At 43.3% G+C, this 26430-nt stretch overlaps 1 protein-coding gene across 1 annotated transcript; it reads left to right on the top strand.

The window, feature by feature from the left end:
- Nucleotides 1-500: 500 nt before the first annotated feature.
- pitpnab (phosphatidylinositol transfer protein, alpha b) lies at nucleotides 501-25721 on the top strand. Its single transcript, XM_080780953.1, has 12 exons — nucleotides 501-794; nucleotides 7394-7424; nucleotides 16220-16365; nucleotides 17270-17361; nucleotides 18723-18730; nucleotides 19830-19904; nucleotides 20670-20753; nucleotides 20889-20966; nucleotides 21298-21408; nucleotides 23161-23283; nucleotides 23717-23797; nucleotides 25302-25721. The coding sequence occupies exons 1-11, from the start codon at nucleotides 778-780 to the stop codon at nucleotides 23762-23764; spliced, it is 813 nt and encodes a 270-aa protein (XP_080637079.1). The 5' UTR covers nucleotides 501-777; the 3' UTR covers nucleotides 23765-23797; nucleotides 25302-25721.
- The last annotated feature ends 709 nt before the right edge of the window (nucleotides 25722-26430 follow it).

Here is a 26430-nt window from a genome sequence, read left to right as displayed (position 1 = left end):
CCAGCATCTACAAATGGGCTCATTCTCCAGCCACCCTGCTTGTCAGCTTCAGTTGAGTTGGATGTTCGTTCCCACAGTGGAAAGAAATGGTAACAATCTGTAGGCAACACAACCGCTGTTTATTCAACAATCTACATCTAGCCTATTGTGAACTTGACTTGTCAATATATTATTTTTGACAAATCATGAGAATTCTTGATACAAGATATGGGGGTCCCTGGCACAAATAGGCCTACTAAGTATAGGTCTATCTAATTCATTCGTTATCCAATTAGTTATCAGTTATTTGGCAACCAGTAGGCCTAGTTTTCAAAATACCTGTAAATACCTACACAGGTGTGCGTAAAATACATTGATGAGGCGCGTAGCTAAAACCAGCGGTTGCCTGACAACCTACTAGCCAATCAGAGCGCACCCTGGCCGCCCCCTCCGGGCGGGGTAATGGGATCCAGGCTGTACCATTCTGTATTCTGCATATTTGTGGATGACCGTTTGCTGCTCCGACGTCACGACACGACACACCGCCGGTGATGATGATGCCACAGCAGAGGGTGTAGTTTAGTTTTAGTACGAGGCTCCACCACTACGGCACCGCGAAACGGCAGCCGGGAAGGAAGTGACATTATAATAGCTAAACCGGGAGGTAGAATGACATAGAGGAGAAGAGGTGCGACCCACCGCGCGGACGGAACGACCACAGAAAGAGATCCTGATAGACGCTGTTCTGGATCCCTATCGAGCTCTTCTCTCCTCTGTGGAATTTGTTGCAGCCTCAACATGCTGATAAAGGAATTGTAAGTGTCTGCTGTCGGTGTGTGTGTGTGTGTGTGTGTGTGTGTTTTACCTGTATGTGTGTGTGTGTGTGTGTGTGTGTGTGTGTGTGTGTGTGTGTGTGTGTCGCGCCCGCGCGTGCGTGCGTTTCTATGTGTGTGTGCGCGTTGCACAGCAAGCGATCCAGCGGCAGCATCACTGACATTGTGGCCACTCGCCCCATGCAGAGTGGAATTACACGAGTGCAGCCAGCAGGGTTATTGTTGTCGACATCTCTAAAATGACTTCTTGGCCACATAATTCATTTTCTGTCGTTTGCACATGACTTGCGGTTTGTAGGCTACATCGATATAGGCTAATGTTGTCTGATAACGATGCGTTTTGGTAGCTTATTTATACAGTAGCAGCCTACTATGGCTCAGCTGCAGCCGGCTATATAGGCTTGGCTGTGGCTGTGCCCTTCACATTGTAACTCAAACCATGGGGCACACGGGCCTTTCCGTCGAGCGAACAGTACCACTTTTCAATGTCTGTTTTATAGATTACCAATATTTGAAGGGAATGGTGACGATGGAGTGATAATTTATCGATAAGCAATCGCAAACTGTTCGCCCCTGCATCCATTTCCATCCATCCTTCACTCCTTCAGCCACTGTAGCCATGTTGAAGCGCAGTGAAGGTGAAACGACTGATGTAGCATTCCTGCATTTATTTTCCTCCGGTCTGGAGGAATGAATGTACAGCCAGGGAACACACGGACCAGGGTGGATCATGGGAGGATTTATAGCCTGCTACAAGTGAGAGAATTAAGGATATATAACATACAGTACTACAGTAGCCTAGCTGCCTTATCTCCATGAATGAATGGCCACACTCGAGACCGGTGCAATTTGACTATTGCTGAGAGTGTTCGGTTCGGACTAGCCCTGGTCCAGTGCTAGGTTCGGACTTACAAGGACCCGGCCTATAGTCACCTTATTAGTAGGATAATATATATTTTTAAACACACGTTTCTATTTGAGAAAGAGCTTTAGTAGACATTTCTAGACAATGATTGATGCTTTCTGTTTATGCCCCAGTCATGTTTTGGACGTGTCACATTAAAAGTCAAATGTCTCGGCGCTGGCCGCGCGCGGGGACCAATGCCGCTGTGGACGTGGCTCGGCCTAAAGATCAGATCAGAAGTGATTAGGGAGAGCACGGGCCTCTCAGCGTGAGGCTGCCTGTCTGGGAGTGGGAATTAATTAAATCGGTCACGATTAAACGCCGCTGAACTGAACCCACTTCCATGTTCCATCCTCCACGCTGACACACACGCGCGCGCGTGTGTTATGTGCGTGCGACGCAAACATATGCCTGCAAACATACGCACGCGCACGCTGGCCTGGCTACACCTATATGTTAATGAGCAGTTATAGTTGCACACCTGGGCTGAGTGTAGTGTACATTACAATACGCATATGTACACTGTAGACTACTGTAGCCTACATGTGTAACAGTGTATTTTAGGCAGTGAAACTACAATATTGATCATGTCAGTTTGTTTGGCCACAAAGATGGTCTGATACAGTGGATATATGGACCAGAGCTAACTCAAGGCTATAGAGATACTATACTCCTGCCATGCACTGCAAGTGAAAGTTATTGCTCTCAATGCTCTGTCAAATTTGTAGCCTACTTTAGTTAAAGTAGGCTATACTCGCAGCCTTCTTGCCTTTAAAAATAGTATAGGCCTACTTACTGTACACAGCATACAACATTATTTTTAGAAACACTATAGTTAGCCTACAGAGTAGGCTACAAATTTCCTTTTTTCCTTTTTAATATTAACGTGTTGCTGTAGCCTATTGAAATTTCAATATTCCCAAAATAAATCAACTTCATTTAGAAAGAAATTATGTACAAGTTCACTACACATTGCACCGTGAGTCGTGACACATTGTGAGCTTATAGATCTGCTATTTTCAGTTTTTGATATAGTTCGTATGCACGTGACATCATCACCATACCCGGAAGTTATGCGGGAATGCCTACTGAGTGGCAAAAAACTAATTTCTGGCCTCGACATACATTCAAACAGAAAAGTCCTATTTGATTGCATTAAACGACGTCACACAACATTAAACTCACTTTGCCACTCAGTTTATGCATGTATACCGCCTATAGTCTACTGTAGGGCTTAAAGGAGACTTCACTAATGCTCATGATAAAATTGTACCATTATTTTATACTTGGTCTGTGTCTCATAACTTAAGAGAGTTGTGGAAACAGTTCAGGAAACAGGCAGGTTGTGTGCAGGGCGCTCGTGATGTGTCTTTGGCCACTGACTGTGTTTGGTCTGTGCTGGGTACCTTTCCCTTGTTCGATGCGTGCGATACAGAAAAGGTCTCTTTCACACTTTTACTTTCAACACAGAGTGACAGACTGCTGCTTGTAGGAAAGGCTCGCTGTGATTGGCCAGTAGTCGCAGACGCAACAACGCTGGGTTGAAGACTCGTAGAGGTAACGTCAGTGGTGTATCACGGCCAGAAAGCACAGGTGTGAACAGCACTTCCGTATACTCATACGCATACGACACATGGTCGATGACTTGCCCACCTGCCGCACAAAGTTGTGCTCTCCACGGGCACAAATGTGTGGGCTTGGAATTCTCTCAATTGCATGCATTTCAGAGCAAGTAAAGAGGAGAAGATGAGAACGCAGAACAGATGAGAAAGGCAGGAGAGGAGAGAGGGGTGTTTGTTTTCTGAAGGAACACTGAGACATTTGATCTTCCCGTTAAGACCTTTAGAGATCTTTGGCACACACACACACACACACACACACACACACACACACACACACACATACACAGAGAGAAGAAATATCAAGGTGACCCTAGACTTTGTTTTACTCATTATACCACATTTATTCTGTTTTTAAGCTTGCACCTAATTTAGGAGATATGGCCTACCTACTGTATATTGCTTGTTTATGAGGCTGACAAGTACTGTAACCTTGCAACACGTCATTATACAGTAGTAAGTAAAATGTGACAATAGTAACCTACTGTAAGTAATTGAAACAAATCTGTCTGTGGATATGCTCCACAGTATCTTTAACTGTTGCACTTGCTTGCAGCATCTGTTATCCCACCCCCTTTGACTGGTTGAGGATTATGAGTTTTGGCATTTATGTACGCACTCGCTATTTATTTATTTGACAGGGACAATGCTCAATCAACATGTCCGTTTTCACATCCATGTAAATGGGCCAGAGTTAGCCATAAGCTACACAATAAATGCACACAATAAAGAGAGATATTGCAAGGTGCAAAACTAGCTTCTGCTGTTTCTGAGACTTGCATGATATGAAACAGAAATGATATGTGGAAATTCTGTCCAAAGACTTTCTCCTGGAAGAAGGTTGATTCAAAGGGAAAAGGCCTGAGTATTTTGATGTTGAGGAGCTGTTGAATGGCGGGAGATTGTATCATCGTCTTTGGAGGATACAAAGAAAACTGAAAACCCAGTGATGAGTGATGACCTGTACATAGACTTAAGTCCTAGTTTGAAGATGTTATGCAAGCAGTTATTGAGTATGGTCTAACTCTGGAGCAGTCAGATCTCTAGAGGCTAAAAAGTGTCCAAAATGCTTACCTGAATTCAGAAATGACTAAAAGATGAGTCCACATTTTGTGACAACCCCCAGTTCTCAGCATGAGCTGAGCTTTGTGGTTCACTGTAACTATGCACGTACAGTAGCAGCGTGAGCTGAGCGGTGATTGGTCTAGCAGGGTGAGCTGTGCTGTCTGGCCCACTGTCTGTATTCATGTAGATCATGGATTTTGATGGTATATAAATATATATATATATAGTGTGAGAAATAATATCACAGATTCACGATTATCTCGATTATTAGGAGTAAATGTATTCCACAACACTATGGATGTGTCACATGAGCCTTTTTAAGTTGAATTATTTTCTCCACAAAATTCTGAGGACACGAAGCCCACTACCGTTGGCCAAAGGGTGGAGCTATAGCACTCAGTTGAAACGGCAAACTTTGAACGGGCATAGCTCATGAAGTTTGACCGTCGGCAATAAAACGTCGATACGCATACCGGTATGCGTCTGCTGCGTCAACTTTCGTGTTCTGACTTTTCACCTCTGACCTTTAGATCACCTGCCATTTTGAATTATATGAAAAACGATTGATCTCCTGGAATCTAAGTTGATCAAAATGCACGAAACCTGCTACACATGAACTTTGATATTTCCGCCACAGCTCATGCCTCGCCTGTCTGTTTGTTTGGGGTACGAACAGCTGCAATACCGCTGGGTGTTGAGCACCCTAAAAGGGCTTATTGCTTGGTCCTGTCTTATCGCTGCTTGCAGCTATATGTTTTTCTTTCTGTCTGTCTTACTCTCTTAAAATCACGATTTCTCTTTGATTTCTGCTGTGATAGGCGTAACATCATGTGCTCAGCTGTGATGAGCTTGTAGATCTGTTATTTCCGCGATTTAAATAATTGTTACATGCCTAAGCATCATGTGCTGATCTGTGTGGTTCGCTGTATGCACATTAGCAGCATGAGTTGAGCTGTGATTGGCATAGTAGTATGAGTTGTGCTGTGTGGTATAATGTAGCTGAGAGGTGTGGTTTGCTGTATCAATGACATGAAGAAGATCTGGTGCTCCAGCATGGCGAAAAGGGTTAAAAAAATCACCCCTGTTGCTCGCCACGTGAAATCTGTCCTGCTCTGCGGCTGATGATCAAAATGAATCAGCCGGCTGTGGGTCATGCTGGGTCAGGCTGTGTGGGTCATGCACCCGTCACCCGTAATGGCTGCTAACCCTACATGTTGCAGGTGGCACTTGGCATCTCCTGGTGGGTACAAGTGAACATCATCATCCTTTAAGATAGCAGCATGCAGGTGGCAGGTCACTGCCAGCGTCCTGCAGGAGTTCTATCTTGGCCCATCAAGTACAACTCAGAGCAAGAAGAGTTGCGGCAGGCAGAAGACCTCATATGTCGGGGTACTGAAAAAAGACACCAGAGCGGAGAGATCCAGTGAGTAGTAGTATTTTCCAATGGGACTCGGTGTCTCTTAGAAACAGAATAGACCAGCACAGGGTTTGTAATATTTGAATGATATATTTAATTTAGGATTGAATGTTCTCAACGATAAAGACGATTTAAATACTGTAGGTACAGTATTATACATGTTGGACCAGGACTGCAGCTGTGTGCATCTAACCAGGGCATAGAAATGATTAGCCCTGAAACATGACGCAACTGAAGCCAGTTTTACGCGATCGCTACATTTACACTGAAAACATGTACATAAACGTTCAGATTTTAAATATAAAGTACTCACCACGTGTACCACGGGTGTTGTTGGGACAGCGATTAGCTTTTCTGCGTTGTTTAATAAAGGGCATTTTTGAAAGTTGAAAGCCTAAGCCCACAAAAAACAGCTCGGATAAAAAATACCTTTTAATGCAGTAAAGTTGATCGCTAACACCCATGGGCCGTGGCCCACGTGGTGAGTACTTTATATTTTAAATCTGAATGTTTATGTACACGTTTGCTCTGTAAATGTAGCGATAGCGTAAAACAGGCTGCAGTTGCGCCATGACACTTGTGAAGTACGAGCGTCATGTGAACCATGGCTAAGAAATGATGTGTCATCTTCCCAATTTGATCTGATCCCCCATGCCAAAGCGCCAGCGTTCGCCCAGCAGTCTGCCGTCACCGTGCACGGATACGTGCACGCGACCTCGCCCGACGTCACTGCCACACCCAAGACATCAGCCCCTGTCTTGGGTGTGGTGTCTTGAGTCCTGTGTCCTGTATCCTGTGTCTTGCTTGGGTCCTGTAGGATTTGAGATCGTTAAAAATACCATGTGCGTTGGTTGAAAGATGAGAGGTTTCTTTTATGCTGTTTATTCTGCTGTCAGAATGCCATTATCCATCCAGATATTGTCAGAGTGATGTGTCGTTATTTCCACCAGATGATCCAAATGATGATGTCAGTGTTGAGGTCTTGAGGACGCACATTTTCATTGGCCGGAATGAGATGATGTATCGATCAATCAAAACACCTTGCTGCTTAGTGTCAAAATTTCAGACATGCAGCCAACTTCCTTCAGACATCTTTCTGCAATAGTGTCAAACCCAAATGTGTGAGAATTGTTGGCAGGGGGGCTGTGTAGTCAGGAACAGTGGGAGGGGGGCTGTGTAGGAGTCAGGAACAGTGGGAGGGGGGCTGTGTAGGAGTCAGGAACAGTGGGAGGGGGGCTGTGTAGGAGTCAGGAACAGTGGGGGGGGGGGGGCTGTGTAGGAGTCAGGAACAGTGGGGGGTGGGGGGGGGCTGTGTAGGAGTCAGGAACAGTGGGGGGTGGGGGGGGCTGTGTAGGAGTCAGGAACAGTGGGGGGGGGGGGGGCTGTGTAGGAGTCAGGAACAGTGGGGGGTGGGGGGGGGCTGTGTAGGAGTCAGGAACAGTGGGGGGGGGGGGCTGTGTAGGAGTCAGGAACAGTGGGGGGGGGGGGGGGGCTGTGTAGGAGTCAGGAACAGTGGGTATTGATTGAAAAAGCATATTTTTAAGTAACCTTCTCCTCTTGCTTTTTTCTTTTTCAGTCGAGTGATCCTGCCCATATCTGTGGAGGAGGTAAGCCACATTTTTGCGTGTCTGTATGTGTGTCTGTGTGTGTTTTGGGGAATAGCATTTGTTCTAATGTCGAACATCCCTGCTACAGTAGCTACACCCAAGGTGCATGCAATTTGAATTTCGTTTCTGGCATATGACACGCCGTACTACTGTGAATCAAATAGTCTTTGTCAGTAATGTTGTGCAGCAGTGCACTACGGTATGTGTAAAGTTAAGATTATGTGATTATGTGATTATGTGATCCAAGATTCAAAAGGGTTTATTTGTCACTCATAGGCTAGATGAGAATGGGCCAGTTGTTGGTGCTGCTGCAAACCCAGTTAATTTCAGTTAATTAAAGAGTCATATTTTAGAACAATGCATATTTCTTGTACTCGACCAATGTTTTTTTTGGTATGTGTATACTACAGTGTATACTATTTTTACATCTGGAGCACTCCACTACACTTCCTACTTTTATTACATTTTATTGTATTCACAACTTATATTTGATTGCTGTAATGTTTAGCTGTTTATATTGCACAAATATGCTGACTGATGACCTGTAGATAGAAATGAAACAGTTGATCAACTGTAAAACCAAGCATTATTTTATTCCAACATTAGTGGCATTTAACCTTAATAGAGAACAGTAAACAAACCTCACCTACGTTATACTGATCTAGCTCCACACACGACACTTCCCCAGATCTCACCAGGCAGTATTTTATCCTTAATAGAGAAAAGTAAACAAACTACACCTACTTACACCGACTTATCTGTCTCCATGCAACACTTTCTCAGATATTCATATATTTGTGTTGTCACAACTAACTTCATGTCCTCTTTCACTACATCCTTCTACCGATATACTCACTATCCCTTCGCTATACATGTCCAAGCCATCTCCGTCTGGCCTCTCTGGCTTTATCTCCAAAACATCTGACATTTGCTGTCCCTCTGATGTACTCGTTCCTGATCCTATCCATCCTTATTACTCCCAGAGAGAACCTCAACATTTTAGTCTCTGCTACCTCCAGCTCTGATTCCTGTCTTTTCCTCAGTGCGACTGTCTCTAAACCATACAATATAGCTGGTATCACCACCATCTTGTACACCTTCCCTTTCATTCTTGCTGATACTTTCCTGTCACACCTGACACTTTTCTCCACCCATTCCAACCTGCTTGCACTTGTTTCTTCACCTCTTTTCCACACTCTCCATTGCTCTGAAATGTTGACCCTACCCTAAGTACTTACAGTAAAGTCCCCCACCTTTCCAAACTAGGTTAAAACCATTCATTAAGCTCTACACAGCACGCACTGAACTTGGAACCAGTTACAGTCTCAGTCTGTCACAGTCCTCGCTTGTGTTCAGTGTTTTGTTGAAGCTGATGAACAAGAGCATATGCTCTTTTGGCTCTCATTAAACTTTTATTACGTGTAATAACGAGTCTAGTTGTCTGTGTGTCTGGGGCTAAGGCCCATTCTCTTGTAAAACAGAGAACAGAGGAGAAGAAGGGAGAAAACTAGCACAACTGTAAATGACACCAATGCAATACAAAAAATGAAACATTCCCTAGAGGCCAAATTTGTGCCACCAGGAGGCGGCTTTTTGCATTACACATTTGTTGATATTATTCCTATAGATTTTGTCCAAACATCACGCCAATCGTTGCACACACTGCAATAATAATAATGCAATAATCTTGCATAGGGCCATGCACGGATTGGCTCAGAAAATTGGCCCTGGGATTTGTGGTCTTTACCGGCCCTATGACGTCATTATGTCAAAACCACAGCCACTAGTTTAAATAACAGTGCAAATAGTGTGTTCTAAATACATATCAAATGAAACATATCATTGTGTTAGTTGTATTTTGATTATTGCTTGTCAAATCTTTTAACTAGCCTTAATCTGATTGGTAAATGGCTCTGCATGGTTGCTGCTTCTGCATCATGATTAGTTAGACCTCGGAGACCACATGCATTTTCCTTTTGAAAGAAATGAGCATTTGCGCCTGTCGTAGACATGCGCAGAGCAAGTTCAGTCAGGGAACCTCAGTCAGCGCGCCGGCCGTTAATTGGGCCACCACAGCATCATCCACATGATTCACTCAGCCAATCACAGCTCACCCCATCTCTCATACCGGCTACTTGAACCAGAGGTTTGCATTCCTCTGCCTTCTTGTTTGCCCACTGCTGCTGTATCAGCGTGCTGCTGTCATACAACTTGCGCTCATTCTGCTTGCTTACTTGCTAATGCTTTATTGTATACTGTGCGCTGCTGTATACAAGTGCGTGCTCACCCACCTCCACCCCAGCTACCACCTGTCGTTTTGGATCTACTGTTTTAGGTACGGGGGATTCGGAGTCCCTATGGTCGGGACTGATGCGCTTGACCCGTACCTAAAAAGCAGATCCAATACATCGCCAAACCATAATAAATATATTGCATTGATTATCTTATATTCAATAAATATATATATTACATCCTCCTTGAGTTGTCTGACTGAACTATTACAACAACTTAATTAGGCCTACCTGCTTCTTTTTGGGCCGTTCTAGCTCCACCAATCACAACCTCAGCCGCCCGCAACATTATTATTATAATCAGTCTCCTGACCAGGGGTCATCAACATGTCCGTACACAGCCAAATGTGTCTGTGGCAAGACTTGTTTATGTCTGTGGCCTATTATATGTACAGTATTATTTACAGTACATATAACAGATCCTTCTAAACAGTTTAGAAGGATCCCCATTGAGAGAAAGTCTTTCTTTTGTTTTTCTTAAGCTTAGGCAGATACAGGCTTTGAGAAAAACAACAAAGACCCAGAACCTCCATCTGCTCATTGTGCTTGATCTTGGTGGTGTAACAATATATAAACGATACGTAGCTTGATCTTGGTGGTGTAACAATATATAAATGATACGTAGCTTGCAGAGTTAGTTCAGTCAGATATACTCGAGGGGTTCATGCCGTGCTCAAAGGCACGTGGACTAAGGCGTGTGTAAGTCCCACACGTCGCTGATGGGCAGTCAGTTGACCAATTGGGTGAGCTACTTAAGCTCACTAGACTGCATGCTCTTCCTGCCTTCCTCTGCATATGGTTCCTGGTTGTTATGTGATGTTTGCTCCCACCACCACCCCAGCACCACTGGTGGGAACTATAATAACTCCACAAATCCACAATCCTAATCCGTGGAGACCCTTGATCCACAGCCTGGGCGTCCACAATCTCCACTTAGAAGCTTGTTCACCTCTGATCAAAGTTAGTAGCCCTTGCATGGAACTAGTTGTGACAGTGCATTCCTTTAAATCCTGGCATGCTCTTTTTATCGTTATCTAATCACTCATCATGTACATACATGATGGTTTTGACTTTCTGTTTCCATTGTTCCATTGTTATGCATGACATCACAACTATGCAAGGTCTAAGACTCTAGGATGTCTCATCAAGATGTCACCAACTATCCAAGCTACCGTAATAAACCAAATAGTTTCGGTTTGATAAGGTAGAACTGGTATAGAACCTAGAATTATTTTTTGGGCGCTCAGTCGCCCCCACCCTGCATGCCCGGCCCTTCTGGCAAATGCCAGAATTGCCAGACCGTCCAATCCGTGCCTGCATAGGGCCACCTGACTCCTAGAACCGGCACTGACCACAGATAAATAAGCAGGTAGCCTATTCCCAGGCAGCACAGTGGATAAAGGTTTGGGTGTGTTTGTTTATCTGTACAGGGTGGTGCCTTGTGTGATCGGGCAGCACCTGCTCTTTTACAGTAACTGTGTGTGTGTGCGTGTGCGTCGTCACTGCTGTCGTGTCCTACTGGCTTATCTGCCATAGAGCCCTCTTTCATCTTACTCCTCCCACCCAACACTCCCCGCTGACAGGTGCTGCCCTAGCCCGCATCTGTGGGCTTCTCTCCCACAGAAACATTCCAATTATGTTAGTATAGAGTAGACGCTGGACAAAGCAAGCCGGACAGACCGTGGACAGGCACTTTACCACTGCACCACCTGAGCGCCGAACTGGCTCATGTTTATGCTCTTACACACATTGACATTGGGGAACCGGAACAGACCATTACAACCACACACATCTGCTGTTTGACACTGAGAAGTACTGCAGGTTTGACCACTTTCAACCTGGCATCCCTATTTTGGGCACATCATTGTATAGGCTATACGGTGCTGCGTTGCTGCTCGCCTATCGGGCCATGGCTCTTTAGCCGACTGTGTTATAGGATTTATATAGGTCCCGGGTTCGCCTCCCTGCCGAGGCTACAACATAGGCAAAATGTTTTAAAAGATTTCAAACAAAATCGCTCCAAAATTGCCTAAAACTACAAGCTCAATGAATCACGATGTGAAGCAGTGTGAGATTGCAGTTCGGCTATTTTCACTGTTTTTGAGTAGTTACCTGCCTTGCTCATGGCACATGACATATTATTACATGTATAATAATATTGTTTAGAACTTTTTGAAAGTTTACAAACATTGTTATTTAAAAGAAAAGAAAAAAAAAGACAAAACAGCTATTGTCCTCCAGTTTCTTTGTTGTATTTTCCTCTTGGGTTTCAGGTTCATCTATTATTTGGACACATATTTTAAAACCTTTCTCTCCTTTTGTAACACTGTACACTTTGTTATGGATAGGGAGTCACTATTTAGTTCCCTTTTCTGTGTTATAGAATATTATAATACATAATTCACTTCCCTCTCCCCCTACTTTACTGTACTCATCCGTGTGTGTGTGTGTGTGTGTGTGTGTGTGTGTGTGTGTGTGTGTGTGTGTGTGTGTGTGTGTGTGTGTGTGTGTGTGTGTGTGTGTGTGTGTGTGTGTGTGTGTGTGTGTGTGTGTGTGTGTGTGTGTGTGTGTGTGTGTGTGTGTGTGTGTGTGTGTGTGTGTGTGTGTGTGTGTGTGTGCGCGCGCGATTTGGCAACACTATAACTGAATCCATTGTGTGAGTAAAACAAAACAGTGAAACATGATGAGGTGAAAGTGTCAAATTGTTAATCGTTAAGCAGAACAGCCGCACACACAAGTTAATTGTATCTGTCAATGATCCTCACATTGTTTCAATCAATTTTCTATGATTCTCCCACCACCACAAAGGCTGTGAAAATAGCTGACCTACAAGATCACAATGCATCCCACCATGTATAATAAAATAATAATAACAACAATAATAATAACTACTTGGCAGGACCAAGCAGGAAGGCAATAAGCAATAAGAATAATATGCACAATAAGAAATAGAAACATGGAAGAGTGAACTTGTGGAAAAAAAAGACCATGAAATTGTGACAGGGTCAGTTTTAATTCTGTGTGTGTGCGGGGGGGGGGGGGGGGGGGCAGCATTCTTGAAGACTCATACTCATGACTCAAGACTGATTTAGCTGTTAACTTGTTAACAGCAAAATCATTCAAGAAGGCAATAAGAAAATCTACTTTGAGTACCAACGCATACAGTAAGTACTCAAACACATCTACATGTGTAATGCCCGGGATTCAAACTCAGGCCTTCCACCTGAAGGTCTTAACCACTAGACCAAAGGGATATCTCTCTAGATTGGGGGAGATATTAGACTTTTGAGGCTATCAGGCAGAGGCTCTGAGCCACTCTGCTACACATGCTCTATAACACGTCACATCACAGATCAGCTTTGTAACCATTTTTGTAGTAGTTCACTGGTCGAACTTTTCGTGCATTTTGATAAAAGATCCTGGGAGGAGATGCATTTTTAATTGATTTTCATATAATTCAAAATGGTGGGTGATCTAGAGGTCAGAGGTCAAAAGTAAAAGCACGATACTTGTTCGGCATGAGGAGTGTGTATGTGTGCATCGATTCATTGCTGACGGTCAAACGGTTCATGAGCATTTTCAATTGAGTGCTATAGCGCCACCCTTTGGCAAATGGTTGTTCGCATCCTCCCCGTTTGGCATGGCCCTCTACCATATCTCCAAATTTGGCGAAAACCAACTGCACGGTTCAGCCAGAACTGCTATTTTTGGCGGAAGGAGAAGAAGGAAAAAAAGAGACAAATACAATAAAGGACTTTCAGGACTGCTTGGTCCTTTAATAATAATAATAATAATAAGACAACGTATATCATTAGGTTCATATCGTTACCAAGTAGGCTGGTGGCCGACTGTGACGGGCACGTACAGGTCTAGTAATAATAATAAAGAAACCGTTTTAGACATAGATTTCCAACAACTATTATATTTAGTTAGTTAGTTAGTTTATTTTGGTCATGAGCCATGTTCAATTATGACAAACCAATATGACAATATGGCATTCCATACAATAAAAACGAAAACAAAGCATCCCATATAAGTTGACCTTGAGTTTACAATATGTCCAATGTAGCCTGCAATACACCTTTCCTTTACAAACCCCCTTGAGAACTAATAGCATCTCAAATAGTACCCAAGGACTTCCCAATCCAAACATAATTACCTAGTAATTCATTTCCAAAGAGGGGGGAGGTTGGGAGGCAAGAGCAATCTGACAGGCAGAGAAACAAGTAGGCATGAAACTGTTTGTGCCCGTTTGACACACTGTGCACTGCCAGATTTCAAATGTGTTTTTAGCACCACTAAAATTTTAATGAGGAGCGCAGTTCAACAAAGCAAAGACACTGCCGTAGTGTCCTTTCCTGTACGTGTTAAAAGACCTTAATGCTTTGTTGTTGTTTTTTGTTATGAGTGAGAATTTAGTGACAGCTAGTGGTCAAGATTTGATATTATGCTATATTTGATATCAGAGTTGCGGAAGGTAGGCTACTTCACTTACTAGCAGGTGATTGAACTCCAGAGTTAAAATCTAACAAAAAAAATCTGTGTGTGCATGTGTGTGTGTGTGTGTGTGTGTGTGTGTGTGTGTGTGTGTGTGTGTGCGTACACATTCTCTGCCTGTGTAAATATAGCAGAAATCTGGTATTCCACGAAGGATTAGAGATGATTAATGAATGAAAGCGTCCATTGTGCTGACAGTACGTTCACACAGTGAAGGAGAAACAGGGGGAGGGGGGGTGCTTTGGCGTTGAAGGGAATTAAAACAAGAGGAGGGTCCTCATCGAAAGCCTACAGTAGGTTGTGAGGACTTTATTTGAGACGAGGGAGTTTGTGTGTGTGTGTGTGTGTGTGTGTGTGTGTGTGTGTGTGTGTGTGTGTGTGTGTTGGGGGGGGGGGGATTACATGCAGCACAAGATGAGGAGAAGAGAAGGTAAAGTGAAGGGATCTGAACAAGTAACAGATCTATAATCCTTTGCTCGAAGAGCTCGTAATCGCTTGGAGTTAAAACGTGATAAGCTGATCAAATTCACAAAAGGGAAAAATGAAAACAAGGCGTGTGTGTGTGTGTGTGTGTGTGTGTGTGTGTGTGTGTGTGTGTGTGTGTGTGTGTGTGCGTGCGTGCGCTAACTTCCTCAACAAGACATAACACGTCGTTTTCAGAAAGATTGAGGGGAAAATGTTTTAAATTCCACTAAAACAAAAACAGATTTGTTAAGAGATTTGGCTAACTTACCTGAACAATTTAGTACCAGCTCAGTGGCCTTGTCGTTAGAGTGTCTGCCCTGAGACTGGGAGGTCGCGGTTCAATCCCCGGCCGGGTCATTCCAAAGACTCAAAAAATGGGACCCATTGCCTCCCTGCTTGACACTCGGCATCAAGGGTTGGATTGGGGGTAAGTCCCTGCGACATACTAGCGTCATGTCCAGGGGGTGTACTTGTACATCAAGCTGCCTCACGCTACAGAAACAGGAGATAGGCTCCTGCCCTATGGGCCTCATGGCTCTGCAAGGTTACTTACTTTTTTTTTACCTGAACAATTGACATTTCATTCTCATTTAGTTCAGAAATCAATCTTTTCTGCAGGGACTAGGCTGTTTTTTGTCTTGAGATTTTGAATCAATCCACACTTTAACAGTACTGTAACTCTCCACTGTATGTCCACTGTATAGTGTAGTGTCTGCAGTCCACATAGTATACAGTCTTTGAACCACTTTATACTGTCTTCAGTCCATATATGACATGTCTCTGCAGTACACTGTATAAAGTGTCTTCAGTCCACTGTATAAAGTGTCTTCAGTCCATTGTATGAAGTGTATTCAATTTCAGTCCACTGTATAAAGTGTCTTCAGTCCACTGTCTTCAGTCCACTGTATAAAGTGTCTTCAGTCCATTGTATGAAGTGTATTCAATTTCAGTCCACTGTATAAAGTGTCTTCAGTCCACTGTCTTCAGTCCACTATATACAGTGTCTTCAGTCCACTGTCTTCAGTCCACTGTATAAAGTGTCTTCAGTCCATTGTATGAAGTGTATTCAATTTCAGTCCACTGTATAAAGTGTCTTCAGTCCACTGTCTTCAGTCCACTATATACAGTGTCTTCAGTCCACTGTCTTCAGTCCACTGTATAAAGTGTCTTCAGTCCACTGTCTTCAGTCCACTGTATAAAGTGTCTTCAGTCCACTGTCTTCAGTCCACTGTATAAAGTGTCTTCAGTCCACTGTCTTCAGTCCACTGTATAAAGTGTCTTCAGTACACTGTATGAAGTGTCTTCTGTCCACTGTATGTAGTGTATTCAGTCCACTGTATAAAGTGTATTCAGTCCATTGTCTTCAGTACACTGTATGAAGTGTATTCAGTCCACTGTCTTCAGTCCACTGTATAAAGTGTATATAGTCCACTGTATATGGTCTTCTGTTCTGTCTGTCATGTCTAAGTACAGATGCATGTTCTTACTGCATGCCTCCAGTTCCCTGTCATATCCTCTGCTCTCTTGTACTCTGACTCTCAGTACCAAGTCGGCCAGTTGTACTCTGTGGCCGAGGCCAGCAAGAACGAGACGGGGGGTGGAGAAGGAGTGGAGGTACTGAAGAATGAGCCGTACGAGAAGGATGGGGAGAAGGGACAGTACACACACAAAATCTACCACCTGCAGAGGTACAGTAAGCACACAAGTGTGGAAAATGCGTGAAATATGCTTTTGCATGTATGCATGCAATTATTCATGAATAATAAAATAGAAGATAGATAGTAAATATAGAAGCCTCTTCGCATGCAATGAATCCCCTTTCTATCATGTATGATTATCTCCGCCAGGAGTGTGTGTGTGTGTGTCTCTCTATCTCTGTCTTTCCCTCTCTCTCTCTCACACGTCACAGACACTTTCAAACGAGATGGCGATACACAAGAAATTTGGAGTGTTTTTACCACCACAAATCAATAACAAATTCAATGCACAGGCATTTCAAGATGAAACATCTGCCAAGGGACATGCTTAAAAGACACTTCACAAACAGCTGGCCATTACTAGTGTCACTTTAAAGTTATGTTTTTTCTTATTTTTGTGATATTTTTGGGGCTTTTGCCTATATTGATTATTGATTGATTGCGTGCGTGGCGTGCGTGTGTGCCGTGCGTGCGGGCATGTGCATCAATAACAAACAAACGCTCCAGTTTGGTCTCTATCCTTTTATTACTCTATGGCCCCCGGTCCCCTATTTAATGACATTTCTATCTCTGGGACCCCAATTTATATTGTAAAATCTAATTTAATTCAACTCTGAGAGTGTACAAAGTGTCCATTTGGTTCCATTTGTACCCTCCCAGAGTTTCAGACCCATAAGGGTCTATTTGGTTCCATTTGTACCCTCCCAGAGTTTCAGACCCATAAGGGTCTATTTGGTTCCAAACTATCATTTAGCTGGGGATCCCCTTCAACTTCCTCAAGGACCCCTGGGGGTCCGCGGACCCCACTTTGGGAACCACTGGCTTAAGATGTTCAACGTGATGAAAGATTTATGGAGATACAGTAACTGCTTCTCCATGTCTGTGTCTCCTGTAGTAAAGTGCCATCGTTTGTTAGAATGCTGGCCCCATCCTCAGCTCTCAACATCCACGAAAAGGCCTGGAATGCCTACCCATATTGTCGCACAGGTACCTGCTGCTCTCTGTGTCTCTCTCTCTCTCACCCACGCACAGGCAAACGCGCACACACACACACACACACACACACACACACACACACACACACACTTACACATGCAGTGGACACTCCCATATGAAAGCTATAATAATAGCTTATGATAATGACTAAATGACTAAATAATACTGCATTATGCTTAAATTGTGTGTTTAATAATTATTATTATTATGCTATTACTAGTTGTAGAGTTTGCAGTATCATATACTGTATATTGACTATTAAGCACTAGTGATATCACGAATAGTGATAGCACCAGTAAGACGCGCAAACGCGGGAAGCGAACGCAGCTCGTACATATTTGGGTTTTGGACATATAGCTGCTTTGGGGACTCCTTATATGGTTATGGCTGAGTCATGGTGACGTATTGATGCAACACACTCCATATTTGGACGTAGCTCCATATATGGGCACAAAGGGGGGACACACACACAGACAGACAGACAGACATGATCTGCTAGGTCTCATAGTAATTGCTCACTGCGTTCGCAATAAGAAACCATGAGTCTAAAACAGAAGGCTGCTACTGTATGTAAACCTTGCTGCCAAACCTTGACACAGATATAGGACTTCAGTATTTCTTGTAATATGTGTACCGCTGACCCAAATTATTTAGAGGTCACAAATTCTGCTTCTCTTATTCCTAGTGGCATCTCTCTCTCTCTCTCTCTCATATTGTCTATCGTCTCTCTCTCAAACACCTTGAAGGAGTGATTGAATAATTTATTGTATGTCCAGGGTTACTGGAGGCTTACAGGCCAACACTGACAACCCCCCTCCCCCACCACCACCCCCTGCCCACGCACACGCGCACGCGCACATGCATACACAGCAGCTCAGGGGTAGAGGGGCCACATGGCAACCGGAAGGTTTCCAGTTCGACCCCGGGCTTTCCCAGAGTTAGTGTCGGAGTGTACTTGAGCAAGATGCTGAAACCCCTAATTGCTCCCAATGACCAGGTTGGTGCCTTGCATGGTTTCCTCCACCATCGGTGAACAATCTATGTAAATCGCCCTGGATAAAGGCACTATATAAATGCCCCACACACGCACACTGTTACACTTGTGCACTTGCCTACACACACACACACACGCACACACACGCACACACACACAGGCGAGCCCATGGCATGCTACTCTATATTTTAGAGAATCTCCCTTTGCCTTCCCAGTGTTAATTCATCCAATTGTAGCTCCAAGATACAAGTCAAATTCACCCTCAGAGTTCAGGATTTTACTGTGTTTGCATATAAATGTGTCATAATCTCAAATGTTTTATTTTTGTGTCTCTCTCTCCCTGCGGCGGATTGTGCAGTTATCACTGTAAGTATCATTCAAGTTCTTGGACATACCATACAATGCACCGACACATAGACCGTTGAAGTCCATAGACGGGTTGTTCTTGACTGCAGCCGAAAGCTGAGAAAGAAATTCTATCTGTTCCAGTGAAACTGGAGAGGCAGTCAGACAGACGCATGCAACAGCTCTGTGTGTGTGTGTGTGTGTGTGTGTGTGTGTGTGTGTGTGTGTGTGTGTGTGTGTGTGTGTGTGTGTGTGTGTGTGTGTGTGTGTGTGTGTGTGTGTGTGTGTGTGTGTGTGTGTGTGTGTGTGTGTGTGTGTGTGTGTGTGTGTGCGCGTGTGCGTGTGCGTATATACATACCATGCAGGTGTGTGGGTTTGTGTATGTGCATGTCTGGGTGAAAATGTGTTTTTGAGTGGTGCAACCACTCCTACAACCAGCAATGTCCGTGTACATGTACCCATGTGTGTGGCATGTGGTCATGAGCATGAGTATATGACTATAGGGTACCAGTAGGGGGTGCCAGAAATGGAGAGGGATAGTGCTGCAATGTTGCCTGCTAAAATGGGTCTGACTAAAACCTAACCTAAGTTTTCTGAAAACCTTCAAATTCTTATTTGAAAAATAAATGTATAGGTTACAACAAATCTAAATGTGTTAAATGCTGCCTTCATGACACTTTTACAGTATACGTACCTGAAAGCAGAATCGCAGATTGTGTTAGATCAGAATACAAGATATTTTCACGTTTGTCATTATTTGACAATCTGGTACCCATTTGCAAAATAAAAACAGCGCCCTAGTCAACAGTCTGTCTCGAGAGACTAGTCATTTGATTACGGACAACTTGAACATGTGTGTTGAATGTTTGTTTACAGAAACTATTTTACCGTCTCCTGAGTAAAACTGGCCCTGAGAGACCTATCAAATATTATGCTGCGGTTGTGTGTGTAATTGCGTATAATCTATATTTTGAATTTGACTCTGGGTTGCTTACATTGAATTAACATTATAAAACTGTAAAAGTTTGAATAAACAGTTTGTGCAAGTGAAATAGAAATAGATTTTCTCCACAGCATGCACATGAATCCTAATGCATTCATTCACCTCTTTGCTTGGCAGAATGAATATATGAAAGACAACTTCCTCATTAAGATTGAGACGTGGCACAAACCAGATATGGGACAACTTGAAAATGTGAGTAGTAACAGTGATATAGTTACATGGGTAACCGTGTGTGCGTGCGCGCGTGCGAATTCATACACATTTACTTGTATATTTATTTGGATTGTCTTGGGGCTAGGCAATCCTTCAGATCTTATATTATTGTGCTTTTAGCATGTTATTATAGGCGAATATTTATATAAATAATTGCCAACAAGCAAGCTCATGAAATGAATTATTAAATAGGGCTTATGTAGTTAGTGTGTGTGTGTGTGTGTGTGTGTGTGTGTGTGTGTGTGTGTCTGCGCGTGGGAATTCATACACACTTTATTTATTTGGATTGTCTTGGGGCTAGTGTGCTGTTAGCATGTTATTATAGGCGAATAAGATATTTTTTAAGATATTTTTTGCGGCTTACGCCTTTTATTGGTTTTTTGAAGGGACAGACAGTAGGCTGACAGGAAACGGGAGAGAGATGGGGGAAGACATGCAGTAAAGGCCATGTCGGGCTCGGGAGTCGAACCCGCGGCACACTGCAACTGGATTACCAGTCGGGTGCCCAGACGGTTACACCACCGCCTGGGCCGCGAATATATATATTAATAATTGCCAATAAGCAAGCTCATGAAATTAATTATTAAATAGGGCTTATGTAGTTAATGCTGTGTGTGTGTGTGTGTGTGTGTGTGTGTGTGTGTGTGTGTGTGTGTGTGTGTGTGCGTGTGTGCGTGTGTGCGTGCGTGCGTGCGTGTGTGCGTGCGTGCGTGCGTGTGCGTGCGTGTACGTATAACCTTACAGGTTCATGGTCTGGATGCAGACGCTTGGAAAAAAGTGGATATAGTCTGGATTGATATTGGAGACAGGACCGCAGTGGATGCTAAGGTGAATAATCTTTAAACCTTTGAACAAAACAATACCTTTGACTTTTCACCACTAAGAAAGTTGCCTTGACAGTTTGACACATCATTGTTGGCTTTCTTTAGCCCTATGTTTTATGTCGTCTCCCTCTCTGTCCAGGACTACAAACCAGAGGAGGATCCCTCCAAGTTCAAGTCAGTGAAAACAGGCCGGGGCCCTCTAGGACCAGACTGGAGGGTAAAGCCAAAATGAAACAACGTTGTGTGATGCAGTAATAGATGGATGGATTTATGTCATGTCATGTTGGGAAGTGTTCGTTTAGGTCGACTCACTTTTAAAACAAATCCATGACTTTTAAATCACTTCAAACCCAATCATAAGAACCCTCCACACATCATGATTGGGGACTTTTGAGGACAAGTGGTTTGGGAATCGCTTACACGATCGATAGACAGACAGACAGATAGACAGACAGACAGGGGTATTTATATACTGTACATATATAAACCATATTCTGTTACATGATCCATGCGCTTGTGTTGACATAATGTCATAATTACACTTGCAGAAGGAGCTCCCCAAGAAGACGGAATGCCCACACATGTGTGCCTACAAACTAGTCACCGTTAAATTCAAATGGTGGGGCCTGCAAAACAAAGTGGAGAACTTCATTCAAAAGGTTTGTCTGCTGTTTGGAAACCCATGCATTTCTTCCAGGGTCAGGTCCAGGTTTGTGTGTGCAGTACATTACATTACATTCCACATCTATCTGCACCACGTCTCTGTGCGTACGTATGTGTGTACGTACGTCTGTAATCCACGTAACTCAAGAACCGTTCGCCCCACCGACAAATTCAACACACGCGTTTACACCACCACAGGGAGTGCAGTGCCCAGTGTCGAGTCCGTTAGATAGCCGGTTGTCCAGAACCAGCACAAAAGCCTCTACCCGGGTTCCGGACAATTGATCACACCTGATCACCGACAGGGCCCAAATCCAGATCACCTCTAGATCTCCATATATGGAGCTGACATCACAATGGTGCGCAACCTCGCCCTTTATTAGCCAATTGATCACACCTGATCACCCCCCAATGGGCACTGTTCTAGTCTATTATAAATGCACCAAGTCTCTGTGTGTGTACGTCTGTAAACCACGTAACTCGAGAACAAATTTGACACACACGTTCCACACCACCACACACCACAGGGAGTGCAGTGCCCAGTGTCAAGTCCGTCGGATTACCGGTTGTCCAGACAGGGCCCAAATCGATATTGAGCTGACCTGACACAAGCTAATACATGCAACTATTCTTAAGAAGTTCCAAGATCAGAAACATGCCCCTGACTTCCTGTGATATTAGAAGATCAGATAAAAGACAAGTGAGATAACAGACAACTTCAATTTGATATTCTACCCCTCATTGATATTCTACTCCTCATCGTGTTGGACAGCATATTAATAGTCGAGATATCACTAGCGGTACCGCCTCTGCGTCTCAGTTGGTTTTCTCACGGGGCCTTATTGAGCATAAAGTTTATGTCTGACCCACAATAACGACAGTAACACAGTGTCTTAGTGTGTCCTGTACCTGTCCTGAGGTGCTGTCAGCTCTGGGTGTCATGACAGTGGAAAAGTACTGCTCTGCACGATGCTGCACATTGGCATGCGGTGGCCTCTAGTGGTACAACCTGGTATTGCATGGTGTAATTATTCCCTGATGCTCTCTTAATCACAGTCTAATGTGTAGACCTGGGACGGTCTGACTGCAACACCAGTAATACCTGATAGAATTGAGAACTAGTCTAGCATCATACTGGGCTGGGGAGACTAGTGGATCCCTGGTTCATACAGTATAGAACAGGTCAATGCCAAGAGCATAGACTGTACTATTTCAACTTTCACCCCAAAGGGCCCTGTAGGGCTATTGTTTTTCTACCATCTTTTCTTCTTCCGCCACTTTTTGAAGTTCTGCCAGTTCTGTGCTGTCGCTTTCCATGAAGTTCAGCAATATTATGGTAGACGGTCATGGGAAACGGTCAAGAACTGAGGCTCACAGTCATTCGTCAAAGGACTTCTGACCTTAAGATCTTTAGATCTCCCAATTACATGATTGTAACTCTATCCACTCCTGACGTTTAAAAGGTGACGTCAAAGATTGCATAAACTAAACTTTCGTTGACAGACAACCCCTTCAGCCGATCAGCGTAACAAAAAAGTGACGTCATCTCCAGTCTCCAACCATCAGTGTTTCTATGGCTTATTGTGCATATTGTGTATAGCTTTTCGCTTTATTGCTTTCATGGCTTTGCCCTGTCTTATCGCAGCTACATTTCTACATCTTGTATTTCTACATTGTTTTATTTTATTTGACGGTAGTGTATTATATAGCTCATTGGTATCTCTATTTTTATTTTTATTTTCTTTCAGCAAGAGAAGCGCTTGTTCACTAACTTCCACCGTCAGCTCTTCTGTTGGATCGACAGATGGATCGAACTGAACATGGAGGATATTCGTCGCATGGAGGAGGAGACGCGCAGGGAGCTAGATGAGGTGAGCAACACCACAACAACAACAACACAATGACCGTCTGGAGATCTGCTCTCATTCAAGCCTACTGGAACATACTCAATGTGTAATTTTACATAAAAGATCTGCTCTCATTCAAGCCTACTGGAACATACTCAATGTGTCATTTTACATGAAAGATCTGCTCTCATTCAAGCCTACTGGAACATACTCAATGTGTCATTTTACATGAAAGCGGGAGGAACAAAGCAAAGCAAAGACAGACTTGATTAAAATATATGCGTCAGGAACCCTGACACATTATTTGTGTGTGTGTGTGTGTGTGTGTGTGTGTGTGTGTGTGTGTGTGTGTGTGTGTGTGTGTGTGTGTGTGTGTGTGTGTGTGTGTGTGTGTGTGTGTGTGTGTGTGTGTGTGTGTGTGTGTGTGTGTGTGTGTGTGTGTGGTGTGCGCACGTAGATGAGAGTTAAGGACCCAGTGAAAGGAATGGTGGCTCTAGAGGACTGAGTGTGTTGGATTAGGAACGCTGCCGCCCATCAGGTAGGACAACATCTGTAATAATGATAAGTGCAATTACACCTACATTTTGCATTAGAGGTTTAGCTCTAAAGAGAGAATGATTCTTTCCATAACCATATAACACAGCATTGATTATCCTGCTTAGCCACAATTAACCACTTATGCCGCCTTGTACTGTATACTTTGTATAAGAAATAGTGAAAATAGCAGTCCTACAAGCTCAGTCCAACACGTTGCATCGATCGTGACATGTTCTGAACTTGTAGATGTGTTATTATTATATTTTCCTTATTCATATTTTCAAGTCACATATGAGTCAAATACAAATAACATACAAAAATTAGTATTTTACCCTTCTCACCCCCCAGAGTTCCCGCTCCGAAAGAGCCACAACCCTGGTATCTCGTACCATTAACAAAGATAAATTGAAATAAAAGGCACATACAAATATACATATTCAAATATAGAAGGGATTAATACAATATTAAAAACAATACAGCTATTTTCAAATTGTTTGAAAATGTAGAATTGTGTTAATTGTTGGGGGGGAAGATTTGAATTCAGTTCAATTTGATTATAGTGCTGTATGACAACAAGGTATCTCAAGACACATTGTCACCCCCACCCTGTTGCGATGGTGACAAGTAAGAAGAAACATGCAGGCAGAACCAGGCTCTGTGGTGGACAGCACAGCCATCCGCATTGACCATGTCTGGGGGGAAATTGTTGCTTGTAATGACCAAAATATTGGAAGTGGTTTAAATTAGAAGTAGTGTTTATTTATATTTTTGGGCAATATGTTTTAGATACATCAGTATCTTCATCAACCTTGGAATAAAAGTTAGCCTACCCTTCCTACTCCAGCAAGTGGGAGGAGCTCTGGTAACGACCTATAAACGAGTCCCAGCTGAGTCAATTTCCTCACAACAGTGAGTCACCTCTTCTGTTATTACAACACACTTTGTGTGCACACAACTTTTGCGTTTGGTTGGCCAAGTCATAGACCGTCCGTGACGTATGCGGAGTATGCGGAAGTGCTGTTTACACCTGTGCTTTGTGGCCGTGATACGTCACTGACTTTACCTCTCGGTTTACAACCGCGCACAGCTTTAGTTTACCACAGCGGGGACAGTTTTTGCAGTTTCCCTTTCCGTGATGCGATTGCGGTGAGCATGGAAAGCGTGTTGGTTTCTGACGTATTAAGAGTCTGACAGGCAGGTTAAATAATAAATGACAAAGGTTAGAGCAAGAATAACATTTATTGTCCATTCCTGATTGGCTAAGATTGGCTTCCAAAGTTTGCAGGATTTCTCAGTTTTAAATAAAATGCCTCAAATCATGAATGCAGCGTTTTCACATTGGCCTCTTATAGCGCCACCAGGAGGCCACAATAACCTATACCTCACCTGTGCTCTGACGAGCACTTTTTCTAGTTCCATTTATATTTCAAGCTTTTTACAGTGAAAAACTGTGTATTATGAAAAATAATATCTCTCCCCCATTCTCTCCTCTCTCTCCCATCTAGATCAGACCAGTGAACCCAGACACCAGCGGATTGACTTCCATTTCCTACTCCAGCTGACATCGGTCAACCTGGTCCAACATCTCTAGTCTCACCTCAAACTCCCACCCCCAGCCTTCCCCCGACTCAGCAAAGCCCTTCTAGGTACAATGTGTTCATTTTTCAGGGAACTAGACCCATACTACTCTCCATGTCCAACTCCGACCACCGTGTCCTCAGATCAATTCCTGCTGTCCCTATACCCGAAAGAAGAAAGAAAACAGCACTGCCTTTTTATCCTGCATAGTCTCTGCATGCTGCTCAGAAGTCTCCAGTAGCAACAGTCTAAAACCTTTCAGATGTCAGTCGGTCCTCTCTCTCTCTCTGTGTCCCTCTCTGTCCCTCTCTGTCTCTTTGCATACCCTTTCTAAACTACAGAGTCTAGTGTATTTAGGATTTAAAAATAAATATATATATATATAATATATATATATATATATATATTTATATATATTATATATATAGTATACAGGGAGTAAATGTATTGAGGTATATAAACAGGGTTTTTTAAATGATTCGTTTTTCTTCTGTAAGTTTGTGGGGTTGTTTTTTTTAATTTATTTCATACTGTTCCGTTAGGATTTTTATTTTACTTGACCATAATCTTGAGTACTCCTTCACTCCATTCCTAACATTCTCGCTCTGGGGGATAATTTCCTGTTTCACTCAGATCAGAAATACAACTCTGCAAACACACATAACAGCTGTGGGTTCAAGGTTGAGTTGACAGGTTTTTGCTACTACTCTCTCAAGCCAGTCAACTATTTCACAATCTCTGAATGCTACATAGAGTGTGTAGCTACGCCACTTGAAAGCCAAGAACGGAAGCAGTCATCTGTTCGTCATTTCCGTGTTATAAAATTTCAAAATATCTTTCAAATATATTTTTAATGTCCTTTCTGCTAAGCAACAATATACTGTACATGTTTCGACTAATTTGATTTACGCAACTGCAAAGACGAAACGGCTTTACTCCAAAATAAATTTCAGTACTTCCGTTCGGCAAAAGGATTTGAACATTGTGTGGCTAGAGAGACTACTGTGCTACTAACCTACCAGCCTGGTGTGTGTGTGTGTGTGTGTGTGTGTGCGC

The sequence above is a fragment of the Protomyctophum bolini genome (genome assembly GCF_963924005.1).
Source record: "Protomyctophum bolini genome assembly, chromosome: 13".
NCBI classification, from domain to species: Eukaryota; Metazoa; Chordata; class Actinopteri; order Myctophiformes; family Myctophidae; genus Protomyctophum; species Protomyctophum bolini.
Note: the sequence above shows the minus strand (reverse complement) of the source record. Positions and strands in the feature narration are given on the sequence as shown.